General features: G+C 40.6%; 1 protein-coding gene across 1 annotated transcript in view; it reads left to right on the top strand.

Moving 5' to 3' along the window:
• LOC110441471 (probable flavin-containing monoamine oxidase A) overlaps positions 1 to 18,065 on the top strand; it is a 31,029-nt gene that overhangs the window by 7,707 nt on the left and 5,257 nt on the right. The window contains exons 3-9 of the mRNA XM_021484623.1: positions 168 to 339; positions 1,029 to 1,143; positions 12,905 to 13,062; positions 13,303 to 13,392; positions 14,607 to 14,694; positions 15,329 to 15,429; positions 17,193 to 17,372. Coding sequence (XP_021340298.1) covers positions 168 to 339; positions 1,029 to 1,143; positions 12,905 to 13,062; positions 13,303 to 13,392; positions 14,607 to 14,694; positions 15,329 to 15,429; positions 17,193 to 17,372 — 904 coding nt within the window. The remainder of the gene's footprint in view (positions 1 to 167; positions 340 to 1,028; positions 1,144 to 12,904; positions 13,063 to 13,302; positions 13,393 to 14,606; positions 14,695 to 15,328; positions 15,430 to 17,192; positions 17,373 to 18,065) is intronic.

Below are 18,065 nucleotides of genomic sequence, written 5' to 3'. Positions count from 1 at the left end.
TGTGTGTTGTCTTGTTAACAACCCGCAGTTGTATTCCCGTTTAGAATGTTCAGAAATGGTTATTGGATAGAGTTTTGGTTATTAAAAGAAGAATCGTACATCGTTTGCGTCTACTAGCCAACACGAAAAATCGTCTGTGTTAATTTGCATTTTATCAAAATTTAAAGATCACAGAAAGACATCATGGCTTTGCTGCAGGAATTTGGGCTGGAAACCTACCCACAATTCACCACAGGGTCAAAGGTTTTGCAGGTTGGGAGTGCAAAGGTCCAAAGATTCAAGTGGATTCCGTCTCTTTCACCGATTGTGCTTATTGACCTTTTGTTTTTTATATGGAAGGTAAGACATGTTGTTTGAACCCTAATTTTGAATAACAAAATAATCTTCTTCTTTTTTTGTTTATTCACCAAATATTATCAGTATTGATTTTCATCAAAAGTGAAAACTTTGTTTTCATATTACAGTTGGATACTTTATTTACTCCTATAATTCATTGGAAGAACTTGTGACGTCATGTCTAGATTAGCCATACTGACAGATTCCTTAACACCATGTAATTTCTGTTATGTTTGTGGCTATATCATTTTTCTATGACGTTACGTCTAGATTAGCCATACTGACAGAATCCTTAACGCCATGTAATTTCTGTTATGTTTGTGGCTATATCATTTTTCTATGACATCATGTCTAGATTAGCCATACTGACAGATTCCTTAACGCCATGTAATTTCTGTGATGTTTGTGGCTATATCATTTTTCTATGACGTCATGTCCCCATTGAACAAGCCAACATTTTCTATAATACGAGTTTCATAGCCATATCAGCATTTGCGATAACGGTTTATTCTCATCGGTTACAGAAGAATCTTCTGTACAAATGCTAGACATCAAGTTATCTCCATGTGACGTGGATGTGAAGGGTAACGAACCAAATGATAAACTAATATAAATATAATGTTTCACGTGACGCGATTGATTCCAGTGGTTACCTTAGTGATAACCATGTTTACACGTGTTGTATCAACCAGGTAGAGAGACTCCAGAAGCAGGTCGACCACGGGGATCCCTATAACTGTAGTAGAGGCGAGGAGTGGGATACCAAAACTCTAGAGACGTTCCTAAAGGAATCGCTGTGGACACGTGGTCTGTTTAAAAATCTTATTGCCATTTCACATCAGGACAACAAGAGTTTGTTTTGTTTAATTACGATCAAATGAAACAAAACTAAAATGCATTCAAGGGCCGGAGATTGAAAGCCTCTTAAGCAAAGACTAATATATAAATTACAAGTTTTTTAAACTACCAATTAAATTCATCTCAGTTAACTGAGGAGAGAAACATGAATACCAGGCGCCATGAGTTTGGGGACCTCTTTCTCCATTAACGTTCATAGATAGTTATTGTATACCGGGAAACTTTCGCCCTTCACCGACAGAGTTCTAATTCGCTTAGTGTAAAATTCACCCTACACCAGGACTCGTGCAGTGTTTACAGAATCATCGTTTTGTACACCGTGCAAGTTGGAGTGCACTGTAGGGGCCATAACTCTATAAACATGTGTTTGTGTAGGGATCGTAACTATATATACGTGTCAATCTGTAGGGGCCGTTACTTTAAATACATATCTGTGTGTAGAGCCATTACTCTTTATACATATCTGTGTGTAGGGGCCGTAACTATATATACATGTCTGTGTGTAGGGGCGGTAACTCTATATACCTGTCTTTGTGTAGGGGCCGTAAATCTATATACATGTCTGTGTGTAGGGGCTGTAACTCTATATACCTGACTTTGTGTAGGGGCCGTAACTCTATATACGTGTCTGTGTGTAGGGGCCGTTACTCTATATACATGTCTGTGTGTAGGGGTTATAACTATATATACATGTCTGTGTGTAGGGGCCGTAACTACTTGTACATGTCTGTGTGTAGGGGCGGTAACTCTATAAACATGTGTTTGTGTAGGGGCCGTAACTATATATACATGTCTGTGTGTAGGGGCCGTAACTCTATATACATATCTGTGTGTAGGGGCCGTTACTCTATATACATGTCTGTGTGTAGGGGCCGTAGCTCTATATACATATCTGTGTGTTGGAGCCACGACCCTTTAAACATGTGTTTGTGTAGGGGCCGTAGCTCTATATACATATCTGTGTGTAGAGCCATAACTCTTTATACATATCTGTGTGTAGGGGCCGTTACTCTATATACATATCAGTGTGTAGAGCCATAACTCTTTATACATGTCTGTGTGCAGGGGCGGTAACTCTATATACATGTCTGTGTGTAGTGGCCGTAACTCTATATACATGTCTGTGTGTAGGGGTTATAACTCTATATACCTGTCTTTGTGTAGAGACCGTATCTATATGTACATGTCTGTGTGTAGAGACCGTAACTCTATATACATGTCTGTGTGTAGGGGCGGTAACTCTATATAACTGTCTTTGTGAAGGGGTTATAACTCTATATACATGTCTGTGTGTAATTGCCGTTACTTTATATACATGTCTGTTCGTAGGGGCCGTTATTCCATATACATGTCTGTGTGTAGGGGCGGTAACTCTATATAACTGTCTTTGTGAAGGGGTTATAACTCTATATACATGTCTGTGTGTAATTGCCGTTACTTTATATACATGTCTGTTCGTAGGGGCCGTTATTCCATATACATGTCTGTGTGTAGGGGCGGTAACTTTATATAACTGTCTTTGTGAAGGGGCTATAACTCTATATACATGTCTGTGTGTAATTGCCGTTACTTTATATACATGTCTGTGTGTAGGGGTCGTAACTCTATATACCTGTCTTTGTGTAGGGGTTATAACTCTATATACATGTCTGTGTGTAGGGGTCGTTACTCTATATACCTGTCTGTGTGTAGGGGTTATAACTATATATACATGTCTGTGTGTAGGGGCCGTAACTATTTATACATGTCTGTGTGTACGGGCCGTAACTACTTGTACATGTCTGTGTGTAGGGGCGGTAACTCTATATCCATGTCTGTGTGTAGGGGCCGTTACTCTATACACCTGTTTGTGTGTAGGGGTTATAAGTCTATATACATGTCTGTGTGTAGGGGCCGTCACTCTATATACCTGTTTGTGTGTAGGGGTTATAAGTCTATATACATGTCTGTGTGTAGGGGCCGTAACTACGTGTACATGTCTGTGTGTAGGGGCGGTAACTCTATATAACTGTCTTTGTGAAGGGGGTATAACTCTATATACATGTCTGTGTGTAAAGCCGTAAGTCTATATACATATGTGTGTGTAGGGGGGGGCGTAACTCTATATACATACCTGTGTGTAGGGGTTATAACTCTATATACCTGTCTTTGTGTAGAGACCGTAACTCTATATACATGTCTGTGTGTAAAGCCGTAAGTCTATATACATATGTGTGTGTAGGGGGGGGCGTAACTCTATATACATACCTGTGTGTAGGGGTTATAACTCTATATACCTGTCTTTGTGTAGAGACTGTAACTCTATATACATGTCTGTGTGTAGGGGTAGAGCCATAACTCTTTGCACATATCTGTGTGAAGGGGCCGTAACTATTTTTACATGTCTGTGTGTAGGGGCCGTAACTACTTGTACATGTCTGTGTGTAGGGGCGGTAACTCTATATACCTGTCTGTGTGTAGGGGTTATAACTATATATACATGTCTGTGTGTAGGGGCCGTAACTCCATGTACATGTCTGTGTGTAGGGGCGGTAACTCTATATAACTGTCTTTGTGAAGGGGGTATAACTCTATATACATGTCTGTGTGTAGGGTCCGTTACTCTATATACATATCTGTGTGTAGGGGCCGTTACTCTATATACATATCTGTGTGTAGGGGCCGTTACTCTATATACATATCTGTGTGTAGGGGCCGTTACTCTATATACATGTCTGTGTGTAGGGCCCGTTACTCTATATACGTGTCTGTGTGTAGGGGCCGTTACTCTATATACATGTCTGTGTGTAGGGGCGGTAACTCTATATCCATGTCTGTGTGTAGGGGCCGTTACTCTATATACATGTCTGTGTGTAGGGCCCGTTACTCTATATACGTGTCTGTGTGTAGGGGCCGTAACTCTATAAACATGTCTGTGTGCAGGGGCGGTAACTCTATATACATGTCTGTGTAGTGGCCGTAACTCTATATACATGTCTTTGTGTAGGGGCCGTTACTCTATATACATATCTGTGTGTAGAGCCATCACTCTTTACACATATCTGTGTGAAGGGGCCGTAACTATTTTTACATGTCTGTGTGTAGGGGCCGTAACTACATGTACATGTCTGTGTGTAGGGGCGGTAACTCTATATAACTGTCTTTGTGAAGGGGTTATCACTCTATATACATGTCTGTGTGTAATTGCCGTTACTTTATATACGTTGTAGGGGTTATAACTCTATATACATGTCTGTGTGTAAAGCCGTAAGTCTATATACATATGTGTGTGTAGGGGGGGGCGTAACTCTATATACATATCTGTGTGTAGGGGTTATAACTCTATATACCTGTCTTTGTGTAGAGACCGTCACTCTATATACATGTCTGTGTGCGGTAACTCTATAAACATGTGTTTGTGTAGGTGCCGTAACTATATATACATGTCTTTGTGTAGGGGCTATAACTCTATATACATGTCTGTGTGTAGGGGCTGTAGGGTTATAACTCTATATACATGTCTGTGTGGAGGGGCCGTAACTATTTATACATGTCTGTGTGTCCGGGCCGTAACTACTTGTACATGTCTGTGTGTAGGGGCGGTAACTCTATATACTTGACTTTGTGTAGGGGTTATAACTCTATATACATATCTGTGTGTAGGGGTTATAACTCTATATAAGTACCTGTCTTTGTGTAGAGACCGTCACTCTATATACATGTCTGTGTGTAGGGGCTGTAACTCTATATCCCTGTCTTTGTGTAGGGGTTATAACTCTATATACATATCTGTGTGTAGGGGCCGTTACTCTATATACATGTCTGTGTGTAGGGCCCGTTACTCTATATACGTGTCTGTGTGTAGGGGCCGTTACTCTATATACATGTCTGTGTGTAGGGGCTGTAGGGTTATAACTCTATATACATGTCTGTGTGTAGGGGCCGTAACTACTTATACATGTCTGTGTGTAGGGGCGGTAACTCTATAGACATGTGTTTGTGTAGGGGCCGTAACTATATATACATGTCTTTGTGTAGGGGTTGTAACTCTATATACATGTCTGTGTGTAGGGGTTATAGCTCTTTATACATGTCTGTGTGTAGGGGCCGTAACTATATATACATGTCTTTGTGTAGGGGCTATAACTCTATATACATGTCTGTGTGTAGGGTCCGTTACTCTATATACATATCTGTGTGTAGAGCCATAACTCTTTACACATATCTGTGTGAAGGGGCCGTAACTATTTTTACATGTCTGTGTGTAGGGGCCGTAACTACGTGTACATGTCTGTGTGTAGGGGCGGTAACTCTATATACCTGTCTGTGTGTAGGGGTTATAACTATATATACATGTCTGTGTGTAGGGGCCGTAACTACATGTACATGTCTGTGTGTAGGGGCGGTAACTATATATACATGTCTGTGTGTAGGAGCCGTAACTATATATACATGTCTGTGTGTAGGGGCCGTAACTACTTGTACATGTCTGTGTGTAGGGGGGGTAACTATATATACATGTCTTGGTGTAGGAGCCGTAACTATATATACATGTCTGTGTGTAGGGGCCGTTACTCTATATACATATCTGTGTGTAGGGGCCGTAACTCTATATACATGTCTCTGTGTAGGGGCGGTAACTCTATATACGTGTCTGTGTGTAGGGGCCGTAACTCTATATACATGTCTGTGTGTAGGGTCCGTTACTCTATATACATATCTGTGTGTAGGGGTTATAACTCTATTTACATGTCTGTGTGTAAAGCCGTAACTCTATCTACATGTCTGTGTGTAGGGGGGGGGGCGTAACAATATATACATATCTGTGTGTTTGAGCCGTAACTCTTTATACATGTCTGTGTGTAATTGCCGTTACTTTATATACGTGTCTGTTCGTAGGGGCCGTTATTCCATATACATGTCTGTGTGTAGGGGTTATAACTCTATATACATGTCTCTATATATACATGTCTGTGTGTAGCGTCACTCTATATACATGTCTGTGTGTAGGGGCGGTAACTCTATATACCTGTCTGTGTGTAGGGGCTGTAACTCGATATACGTGTCTGTGTGTAAGGGCCGTAACTCTATATACCTGACTTTGTGTAGGGGCCGTAACTCTATATACGTGTCTGTGTGTAGGGGCCGTTACTCTATATACATGTCTGTGTGTAGGGGCTGTAACTCTATATACATGTCTGTGTGTAGGGGCCGTAACTCTATATACATGTCTGTGTGTAGGGGCTGTAACTCTATATACATGTCTGTGTGTAGGGGCCGTAACTCTATAAACATGTCTGTGTGCAGGGGCGGTAACTCTATATACATGTCTGTGTGTAGTGGCCGTAACTCTATATACATGTCTGTGTGTAGGGGCCGTAACTCTATATACATGTCTGTGTGTAGGGGCTGTAACTATATATACATGTCTGTGTGTAGGGGGGGCGTAACTATTTATACATGTCTGTGTGTAGGGGCCGTAGCTCTATATACATGTATGTGTGTAGGGGGGGGCGTAACTATATATATCTGTCTGTGTGTAGGGGCCGTAACTCTATATACATGTATGTGTGTAGGGGGGGGCGTAACTATATATACATGTCTGTGTGTAGGGGCCGTAACTATATATACATGTCTGTGTGCAGGGGCGGTAACTCTATATACATGTCTGTGAGTAGTGGCCGTAACTCTATATACATGTCTGTGTGTAGGGGTTATAGCTCTATATACCTGACTTTGTGGAGAGACCGTAACTCTATATGCATATCTGTGTGTAGGGGCCGTTACTCTATATACATGTCTGTGTGTAGGGGGGGGGCGTAACTATATATACATGTCTGTGTGTAGGGGCCGTCGCTCTATATACATGTCTGTGTGTAGGGGTTATAACTCTATATACATGTCTGTGTGTAAAGCCGTAACTCTATATACATGTCTGTGTGTAGGGGGGGCGTAACTATATATACATGTCTTTGTGTAGAGACCGTAACTCTATATACATGTCTGTGTGTAGTGGCCGTAACTATATATACTTGTCTGTGTGTAGGGGGTATAACTCTATATACATCTATATACATGTCTGTTTGTAGGGGTTATAACTCTATACACATGTCTGTGTGTATATACATGTCTTTGTGTAGGGGCTTTAACTCTATATACCTGTCTTTGTGTAGAGGCCGTAACTCTATATATGTCTGTGTGTAGGAGCCGTAACTATATATACGTGTCTGTATGTAGGGGCTGTAACTCGATATACATATCTGTGTGTTTGGGCCGTAACTCTTTATACATATCTGTGTGTGTAGGGGTTATACCTCTATATACATATCCGTGTGTAGAGACCGTCACTCTATATACATGTCGGTGTGTAGGGGGGGGGCGTAACAATATATACATTTCTGTGTGTACGGTCTGTAACTATATATACGTGCCTGTGTGTAGGGGCCGTTACTCCATATACATGTCTGTGAGTAGGGGCCGTTACTCCATATACATGTCTGTGGGTAGGGGCCGTCGCTCTATATACATGTATGTGTGTAAAGCCGTAACTCTATATTCCTGACTTTGTGTAGGGGCTTTAACTCTATATACATATCTGTGTGTAGGGGCCGTAACTATATATACGTGTCTGTGTGTAGGGGTTATAACTCTATATACATATCTGTGTGTAGAGACCGTAACTCTATATACATGTCTGTATGTAGGGGCCGTTACTCTATATACATGTCTGTGTGTAGGGGCCGTTACTCTATATACATGTATAAGTCTATATACATGTCTGTGTGTAGAGAACGTAACTCTATATACATGTCCGTGTGTAGGGGTTATAACTATCTGTGTGTAGAGACCGTCACTCTATATACATGTCTGTGTGTAGGGGCTGTAACTATATATACATATCTGTGTGCAGGGGCCGTAGCTCTATATACATGTCTGTGTGTAGGGGTTATAACTCTATATACCTGTCTTTGTGTAGAGACCGTTACTCTATATACATGTCTGTGTGTAGAGCCATACCTCTTTACACATATCTGTTTGAAGGGGCCGTAACTATTTATACATGTCTGTGTGTAGGGGCTGTAACTACTTGTACATGTCTGTGTGTAGGGGCCGTTACTCTATATACGTGTCTGTGTGTAGGGGTTATAACTCTATATACATGTCTGTGTGTAGGAGTCGTAACTATATATACATGTATGTGTGTAGGGGCCGTAACTCTATATACATGTCTGTGTGTAAAGCCGTAAGTCTATATACATATGTGTGTGTAGGGGGGGGCGTAACTCTATATACATATCTGTGTGTAGGGGTTATAACTCTATATACGTGTCTGTGTGTAGGGGTTATAACTCTATATACATGTCTGTGTGTAAAGCCGTAACTCTATATACATGTATGTGTGTAGGGGGGGGCGGGGGCGTTACTCTATATACATATCTGTGTGTTTGATCCGTAACTCTTTATACATGTCTGTGTGTAATTGCCGTAACTATATATACATGTCTGTTCGTAGGGGCCGTTACTCCATATACATGTCTGTGTGTAGGGGTTATAACTCTATATACCTGTCTTTGTGTAGAGACCGTCACTCTATATACATGTCTGTGTGTAGAGTCATAACTCTTTACACATATCTGTTTGAAGGGGCCGTAACTATTTATACATGTCTGTGTGTAGGGGCCGTAACTCTATATACATGTCTGTGTGTAGGGGCTGTAACTCTATATACCTGTCTGTGTGTAGGGGCTGTAACTCTATATACCTGTCTGTGTGTAGGGGCTGTAACTCTATATACCTGTCTGTGTGTAGGGGTTATAACTCTATATACACATGTCTGTGTGTAGTGGCCGTAACTCTATATACTTGACTTTGTGTAGGTGTTATAACTCTATATACATATCTGTGTGTAGGGGCCGTTACTCTATATACATGTCTGTGTGTAGGGGTATACATGTCTGTGTGTAGGGGCCGTAACTACTTGTACATGTCTGTGTGTAGTGGCCGTAACTCTATATACTTGACTTTGTGTAGGGGTTATAACTCTATATACATGTCTGTGTGTAGAGACCGTAACTCTATATACATGTCTGTGTGTAGGGGCTGTAACTCTATATACATGTCTGTGTGTAGGGGTTATAACTCTATATACATGTCTGTGTGTAGGGGCTGTAACTCTATATACATGTCTGTGTGTAGGGGCTGTAACTCTATATACATGTCTGTGTGTAGGGGCTGTAACTCTATATACATGTCTGTGTGTAGGGGCTGTAACTCTATATACATGTCTGTGTGTAGGGGCTGTAACTCTATATACATGTCTGTGTGTAGGGGCTGTAACTCTATATACATGTCTGTGTGTAGGGGCTGTAACTCTATATACATGTCTGTGTGTAGGGGCTGTAACTCTATATACATGTCTGTGTGTAGGGGCTGTAACTCTATATACATGTCTGTGTGTAGGGGCTGTAACTCTATATACATGTCTGTGTGTAGGGGCTGTAACTCTATATACATGTCTGTGTGTAGGGGCTGTAACTCTATATACATGTCTGTGTGTAGGGGCTGTAACTCTATATACATGTCTGTGTGTAGGGGCTGTAACTCTATATACATGTCTGTGTGTAGGGGCTGTAACTCTATATACATGTCTGTGTGTAGGGGCTGTAACTCTATATACATGTCTGTGTGTAGGGGCTGTAACTCTATATACATGTCTGTGTGTAGGGGCTGTAACTCTATATACATGTCTGTGTGTAGGGGCTGTAACTCTATATACATGTCTGTGTGTAGGGGCTGTAACTCTATATACATGTCTGTGTGTAGGGGCTGTAACTCTATATACATGTCTGTGTGTAGGGGCTGTAACTCTATATACATGTCTGTGTGTAGGGGCTGTAACTCTATATACATGTCTGTGTGTAGGGGCTGTAACTCTATATACATGTCTGTGTGTAGGGGCTGTAACTCTATATACATGTCTGTGTGTAGGGGCTGTAACTCTATATACATGTCTGTGTGTAGGGGCTGTAACTCTATATACATGTCTGTGTGTAGGGGCTGTAACTCTATATACATGTCTGTGTGTAGGGGCTGTAACTCTATATACATGTCTGTGTGTAGGGGCTGTAACTCTATATACATGTCTGTGTGTAGGGGCTGTAACTCTATATACATGTCTGTGTGTAGGGGCTGTAACTCTATATACATGTCTGTGTGTAGGGGCTGTAACTCTATATACATGTCTGTGTGTAGGGGCTGTAACTCTATATACATGTCTGTGTGTAGGGGCTGTAACTCTATATACATGTCTGTGTGTAGGGGCTGTAACTCTATATACATGTCTGTGTGTAGGGGCTGTAACTCTATATACATGTCTGTGTGTAGGGGCTGTAACTCTATATACATGTCTGTGTGTAGGGGCTGTAACTCTATATACATGTCTGTGTGTAGGGGTTATAACTCTATATACATGTCTGTGTGTAGGGGCCGTAACTCTATATACATGTCTGTGTGTAGGGGTTATAACTCTATATACATATCTGTGTGTAGGGGCTGTAACTCTATATACATGTCTGTGTGTAGGGGTTATAACTCTATATACATGTCTGTGTGTAGGGGCCGTAACTCTATATACATGTCTGTGTGTAGGGGCTGTAACTCTATATACATGTCTGTGTGTAGGGGCTGTAACTCTATATACATGTCTGTGTGTAGGGGCTGTAACTCTATATACATGTCTGTGTGTAGGGGCCGTAACTCTATAAACATGTCTGTGTGTAGGGGCTGTAACTCTATATACATGTCTGTGTGTAGGGGCCGTAACTCTATAAACATGTCTGTGTGTAGGGGCTGTAACTCTATATACATGTCTGTGTTTAGGGACCGTAACTCTATAAACATGTCTGTGTGTAGGGGCTGTAACTCTATATACATGTCTGTGTGTAGGGGCTGTAACTCTATATACATGTCTGTGTGTAGGGGCTGTAACTCTATATACATGTCTGTGTGTAGGGGCTGTAACTCTATATACATGTCTGTGTGTAGGGGCTGTAACTCTATATACATGTCTGTGTGTAGGGGCTGTAACTCTATATACATGTCTGTGTGTAGGGGCTGTAACTCTATATACATGTCTGTGTGTAGGGGCTGTAACTCTATATACATGTCTGTGTGTAGGGGCTGTAACTCTATATACATGTCTGTGTGTAGGGGCTGTAACTCTATATACATGTCTGTGTGTAGGGGCCGTAACTCTATAAACATGTCTGTGTGTAGGGGCTGTAACTCTATATAGATGTCTGTGTGTAGGGGCCGTAACTCTATAAACATGTCTGTGTGTAGGGGCTGTAACTCTATATACCTGTCTTTGTGTAGGGGCTGTAACTCTATATACCTGACTTTGTGTAGGGGTTATAACTCTATATACATATCTGTGTGTAGGGGCCGTTACTCTATATACATGTCTGTTTGTAGAGACCGTCACTCTATATACATGTCTGTGTGTAGGGGTTATAACTCTATATACCTGTCTGTGTGTAGGGGCCGTAACTCTATAAACATGTCTGTGTGTAGGGGCTGTAACTCTATATACATGTCTGTGTGTAGGGGCCGTAACTCTATATACATGTCTGTGTGTAGGGGCTGTAACTCTATATACCTGTCTTTGTGTAGGGGCTGTAACTCTATATACATGTCTGTGTGTAGTGGCTGTAACTCTATAGACATGTCTGTGTGTAGGGACTGTAACTCTATATACATGTCTGTGTGTAGGGGCCGTTACTCCATATACATGTCTGTGTGTAGGGGCTATAACTCTATAAACATGTCTGTATGTAGGGGCTGTAACTCTGTAAACATGTCTGTATGTAGGGGCTGTAACTCTATATACATGTCTGTGTGTAGGGGCCGTAACTCTATAAACATGTCTGTGTGTAGGGGCTGTAACTCTATATACCTGTCTTTGTGTAGGGGCTGTAACTCTATATACCTGACTTTGTGTAGGGGTTATAACTCTATATACATATCTGTGTGTAGGGGCCGTTACTCTATATACATGTCTGTGTGTAGAGACCGTAACTCTATATACATGTCTGTGTGTAGGGGTTATAACTCTATATACGTATCTGTGTGTAGGGGCCGTAACTCTATATCCATGTCTTTGTGTAGGGCCTGTAATTCTATATACCTGACTTTGTGTAGGGGCCGTAACTCTATATACCTGTCTTTAAGTAGAGACCGTTACTCTGTATACATGTCTGTGTGTAGGGGCTGTAACTCTATATACCTGTCTGTGTGTAGGGGTTATAACTCTATATACGTGTCTGTGTGTAGGGGCCGTAACTCTATATACATGGCTGTGTGTAGTGGCCGTAACTCTATATACATGTCTGTGTGTAGGGGCCGTTACTCCATATAAATGTCTGTGTGTAAAGGCGTAACTCTATATACATGTATGTGTGTAGGGGGGGGGGCGTAACTCTATATACATATCTGTGTGTTTGAGCCGTAACTCTTTATACATGTCTGTGTGTAATTGCCGTTACTTTATATGCATGTCTGTTCCTAGGGGCCGTAACGCCATATACATGTCTGTGTGTAGGGGTTATAACTCTATATACCTGACTTCGTGTAGGGGCCGTAACTCTATATACATGTCTGTGTGTAAGGGCCGTAACTATATATACATGTCTGTGTGTAGGGGCTATAACTCTGTATACCTGTCTTTGTGTAGGTGCCTACGAGACAATAGCGGCCTTGATTCGTTCCTTGATTACCATGGAACCGTCACAAATATCGACTCTTTACTTCCTTAGTACGGTGTCATCCGCCGGTGGACTAATGGCCATGCAGGAAACAAATGAAGACTCCGCTCAGAGTTTAAAAGTCAAGGTAGGAACTTCTTGTTTGGTGTTACTGTATACAAAGAGGGACATCAATATTATATCGGGATCGCACATGTACCCTATGATCAAATAATCTTAGACTGGCGTCCTCACTTCCATAAACAGGTTTGTAGTGAGTTTATACATGTAACAATACTCTACGGGATATATGTGATGGAGCTTCACTCATTAGCTTGTTTTGCACGTAGTACCCGGATATAAGTGTGTACCAACCATTTACTTACAGGGAGGAACGCAGCAGATCTCTAAGATTTTAGCGGAGAAAGTCGGGACAGACAATGTCCTGCTGGAGCACGCTGTTACTAAGGTGATACAGGTAAATGTCCGTGTATGTTGTTGATGTTTTTAAACAATATTCAACAACCTTTTGTCGAAAATACAAAGAGCAATGTGTTTTGTTTTGTTTGGTATTAAACGTCCCGTATCAGTCAGCAATATATGAGGACTATTTTATTAAACGTTCTATTGCAACATCTAAGGTCATTTAAGGTCGTGCCCCCATGTGTGTTGTGTAAGCGTGCATGTGTGAATGTTTGCCGCAGACAAGGTATGTTTGAGTTATTGTCTTCTTGTGATAGCGCGGATATGGGTTTACTTTATAGTGCAATCTCGCTGAAATACCATGACGAAGGCACCCAGCACAGCATAACGCCCTGTCACATTATACTGACAACAGGTGAATCAGTTCGTGCAATCACCTTTGATGCTGAACGTTAAGCAGGGAGTACCAACTACCATTTGAAAACATCATGGAAGAAAATGGGAAGAAAAAAGAACGGAAGTAGACAGGAAAGATAGTAAACTAAAAAATATCCAAAGTGTTGCAGTGGAAGCGGCGGATCACATTAGGTCAATGTCCCTTTTTGTAGGTGACAGGGACAAAAAAAACTGGTCCTGCAGGGTCCTCACATTAGTCGCCTGTACGAAACATTCGTTGAGATATTAAAGGAATATTCTTGGCTAATTTACAATGTACTCTAACGAAACCACCCCTAGTCCTGCAGGGGCCCCCACATAAGTCGCCTGTACGAAACATTCGTTGAGATATTAAAGGAATATTCTTGGTTATTTTCAAATTTCTAATGAAACCACCCCAGCAGGTGCCCCTAATAAGTCGCCTCAGATGTTGATATCAATATCTTACATAGACGACAAGTGTTTGATTTGGTTGAATGGATTTCGAGCTCTATTAACAGCTAAGATCTAGTAAGAACACGTGTGTGATGTATGTAGTGTGATGGAGGCGGTATGTTGGGGTATTTGTTGAGGTATATTACGATAAGGTTGAAATACCAATGTCCGAAACAGCACCAATAATCCTGATCCAATTTTGTGTTTTTAACATTTCGTTTGCTTCGTGTTCTCCAATCTTACTATTTTGTAAGACCACTCCTATTGAGCCTTTCAACGTTTTGTGTCCAAAAAGCAATACAGGATGTAAAAATAATACAAATATTACTGATACACAACCAATTTATAACTTAAAACGTTAAAACCCGTAAATTTTCTTTCAATATATACTTGTTTCAGAGTGAGGAAAGCATTCAACTGAAATGCCAGAATGGACTGACAGTGAGCTGTAAGCGAGCAGTGATGGCCGCACCGCCGATGGTTGCAAGTGAGTGAATTATGAGTATTTGGTTTGGTTTGTATTGTTTAACGTCCTATTAACAGCTATGGTCATTTTAGGACGGCCTCCCCTGTGTGCAAGATGCATGCGTGTGTGTTTTGGGAGGCTGCGATATGTTCGTGTTTGTCTCCTTGTGATAGCGAGTTTATAGTCCTACCTCACTGAAACATAGGTCCGAATACACCTAGGATGACACTCCACCTGTTCACATTATACTGACACCGGGCGAACCAGTCGTCCCACTCCTAAATTGCTGAGCGTTAAGCAGGAATAGAAACTACCATTTTTACAGACGTTGGTATGTCTCGGCCAGGGGACAGAACCTAAAGCCTTCCTCACAGGGGCGAACGCTCAGCTAAAGGCCAAAAGTGATGCATTGTCAAGGAAGACATTAGGAAGAAGAACGTTATTTAGAAAGAAGAGAAAAGATAAGATCCCAAATTTAGTCACCTATTACGATCAAGCAATATGCTAGGGACAGCAAATACAATTCTTACGACCTACTTGCAGGGACCAATTAATTATAGGTATGCCTTTCACCAGTTTCCCAGACAGTCAGGTGCAGCAAAGGAACTCTGTCCATCTCGACAATTATTTGGAGTGTAATATTGATCTTTCACAGGACAAATACAGTTTGAGCCCCAGCTGTCCTTACAGCGAAGAGAGATAGAGAAATGGATGCCTTTTGGAAACTGCATCAAAGTCGTTATAACGTACGAGGAGGTAATACAACAGGAGCGGGATATTTCATTCCGTTAATGTTATTAAAAAGAGTTTTCCGCGGAACATTTTATTTTTGAACAAGGTCTCTGGGAATTTACGCGAAAATTAAAGTGCTTTACAGTTATTTACTCCAACGAGTCAAATGGGGGGATTCAAACATATATATTATAGTCTGGAAATTCAGATTGGTACAATAGAATGCTACAAGAGAGTCTCCCGCATAAGTCGCCTCTCACGACAAGATTTTGGTAAAAGCAGGTCTTTTCTGAATCGACCTCTCAGGTCGGACGAGCTGTCACATTATTTAATTTGTTTACGTTCTCAATGTATCTACCCAGTCGATCTTTCTGTATTAGTATTATTACATGGTTAATGGCCCATCAACACAAGATAGGTCAGTAGGGACAACAAATAGTCTGATCTTTCTGTATCAGTATTATTACATGGTTAATTGCCTACAACACAAGATAGGTCATTAGGGCCAACAAATAGTCTGATCTTTCTGTATTAGTATTATTACATGGTTAATGGCCCATCAACACAAGACAGGTCGTCAGTAGGGCCAACACATAGTCTGATCTTTCTGTATTAGTATTATTACATGGTTAATGGCCCATCAACACAAGATAGGTCAGTAGGGCCAACAAATAGACGATCTTTCTGTATTAGTATTATTACGTGGTTAATGGGCCATCAACACAAGATAGGTCATTAGGGCCAACAAATAGTCTGATCTTTCTGTATAAGTATTATTACATGGTTAATGGCCCATCAACACAAGATAGGTCAGTAGGGCAAACAAATAGTCTGGTCTTTTTGTATTAGTCTGAGTATTATTATCAACACAAGATAGGTCATTAGGGCCAACAAATAGTCTGATCTTTCTGTATAAGTATTATTACATGGTTAATGGCCCATCAACACAAGATAGGTCAGTAGGGCCAAAAAATAGACGATCTTTCTGTATTAGTATTATTACATGGTTAATGGCCCATAAACACAAGATAGGTCAGTAGGGACAACAAATAGTCTTATCTTTCTGTATTAGTATTATTACATGGTTAATGGCCCATCAACACAAGATAGGTCAGTAGGGCCAACAAATAGTCTGATCTTTTTGTATTAGTATGAGTATTATTATCAACACAAGATAGGTCATTAGGACCAACAAATAATCTGATCTTTATGTATGGATTATCCAGTGGCGGACCCAGAGGGTTTTTTTGGGCTTCAGGAAACCCCCACCCCCCACCCCCACCCTGAGAATTTTCTTTAAAAATCATATATTTTCACATTTTTCCTCAATTTTTCTAACATTGACCCCCCCCCCTAGGTAGGTCTCTGGATCCGCCACTGGGATATGCCGACCAATGCAATGGATACATAGTGAATTGTCCTGGAGGAGACCCATCTTTCTTTTAAATTAGTCGATGTACTTTTGACAGTAAGCTTCAAAGAACATGGCGGATAGCTATGAGCCAATCACTGAAGTGACCAAGATTGTTAGGAGTGTTGTCAAACAGAAAAACCCCACTTTTACTGTCAATACATACAGAATACAAAAATAGGTTTTAGAATGTAATTTTAAGGAATGAATGACGTTTATGTTATTGTTATAAAGTGTGAAAGCAAAAAAAATAATACATTCATACCATAATTAATAATTCATAAATTATTTTCAATGTTCAATTTCATATTGAAGTTTTGATAAAAAATGCAGAATTCCTTTTGTTTTCTAACGCAAAAAATAACTTGATGTACAGGCATTCTGGAAGTCCAATGGCCAATCTGGAGAGGCGTTGACGTATGGCGGTCCTAGTGACATAAGCGGATGTGACGTAGGCCCTCTGTCTGGTGTGTTCGATGCAACAACTCCGAAAGGAAGTCCCGCGCTGGTGGCATTCTTGTCGGGAGATCAAGCTATACAATGGAGCAGACAGAAAGTGGGTATTGTTTTTGTTTTTGTGTTGCTTCACGGTCAGTCGTTCATGCAAGTCATTTAGGGCAAGACAACACGGTAAACATGCATATTTCATTTGAAAGAATCTGCACGTAGTAAACCTTTCATGGACGGCGCATTATAGAATATGTCACGTTTTTGTTAACCATTATCGCATTCAATCATGAAAGGTTTACTTTCAAAGGTTGATCACGTGCATGACAATAAGGTTAACCTTCCGTACGTAAAATGTAACCATGCGTAATATATAGGTATGGCCCATGGGCTCATTCCCCGAATACCAACTCTAGAAAATTCAAAGGAAGGTGTTTATATAGGAAATCCTTTGAAGTTTAGTTATAGCCTGTTTCAACTAAGAATGTCAACTCATTTTGTAGATATGATACTAAAGTCAATAATAAAATGGATAGAAAGTTTTTATTCATACATATAATAACTGTAATACACATTTGATACAGCAGTAAGTAATAGAAAATAATCATTAAATATTGATATTTACACTTTATGAAAAAAAAATAGCATTACATTATATGAAAAAAAAGCATTACGTTATATGAAAAATAAAAATTCCTTAATACAAGCCACATTGATACTAATGTCAGCAATAAAATAAAGTTTCTATTCATACATATAACAGTAATACACATTTAATACAGCACTAAAGGATAATTATTAA

Source organism: Mizuhopecten yessoensis, unplaced genomic scaffold (genome assembly GCF_002113885.1).
Source record: "Mizuhopecten yessoensis strain PY_sf001 unplaced genomic scaffold, ASM211388v2 scaffold715981, whole genome shotgun sequence".
NCBI classification, from domain to species: domain Eukaryota; kingdom Metazoa; phylum Mollusca; class Bivalvia; order Pectinida; family Pectinidae; genus Mizuhopecten; species Mizuhopecten yessoensis.
The sequence above is the reverse complement of the archived record's forward strand: the minus strand, read 5'-3'. Positions and strand labels throughout refer to the sequence as shown.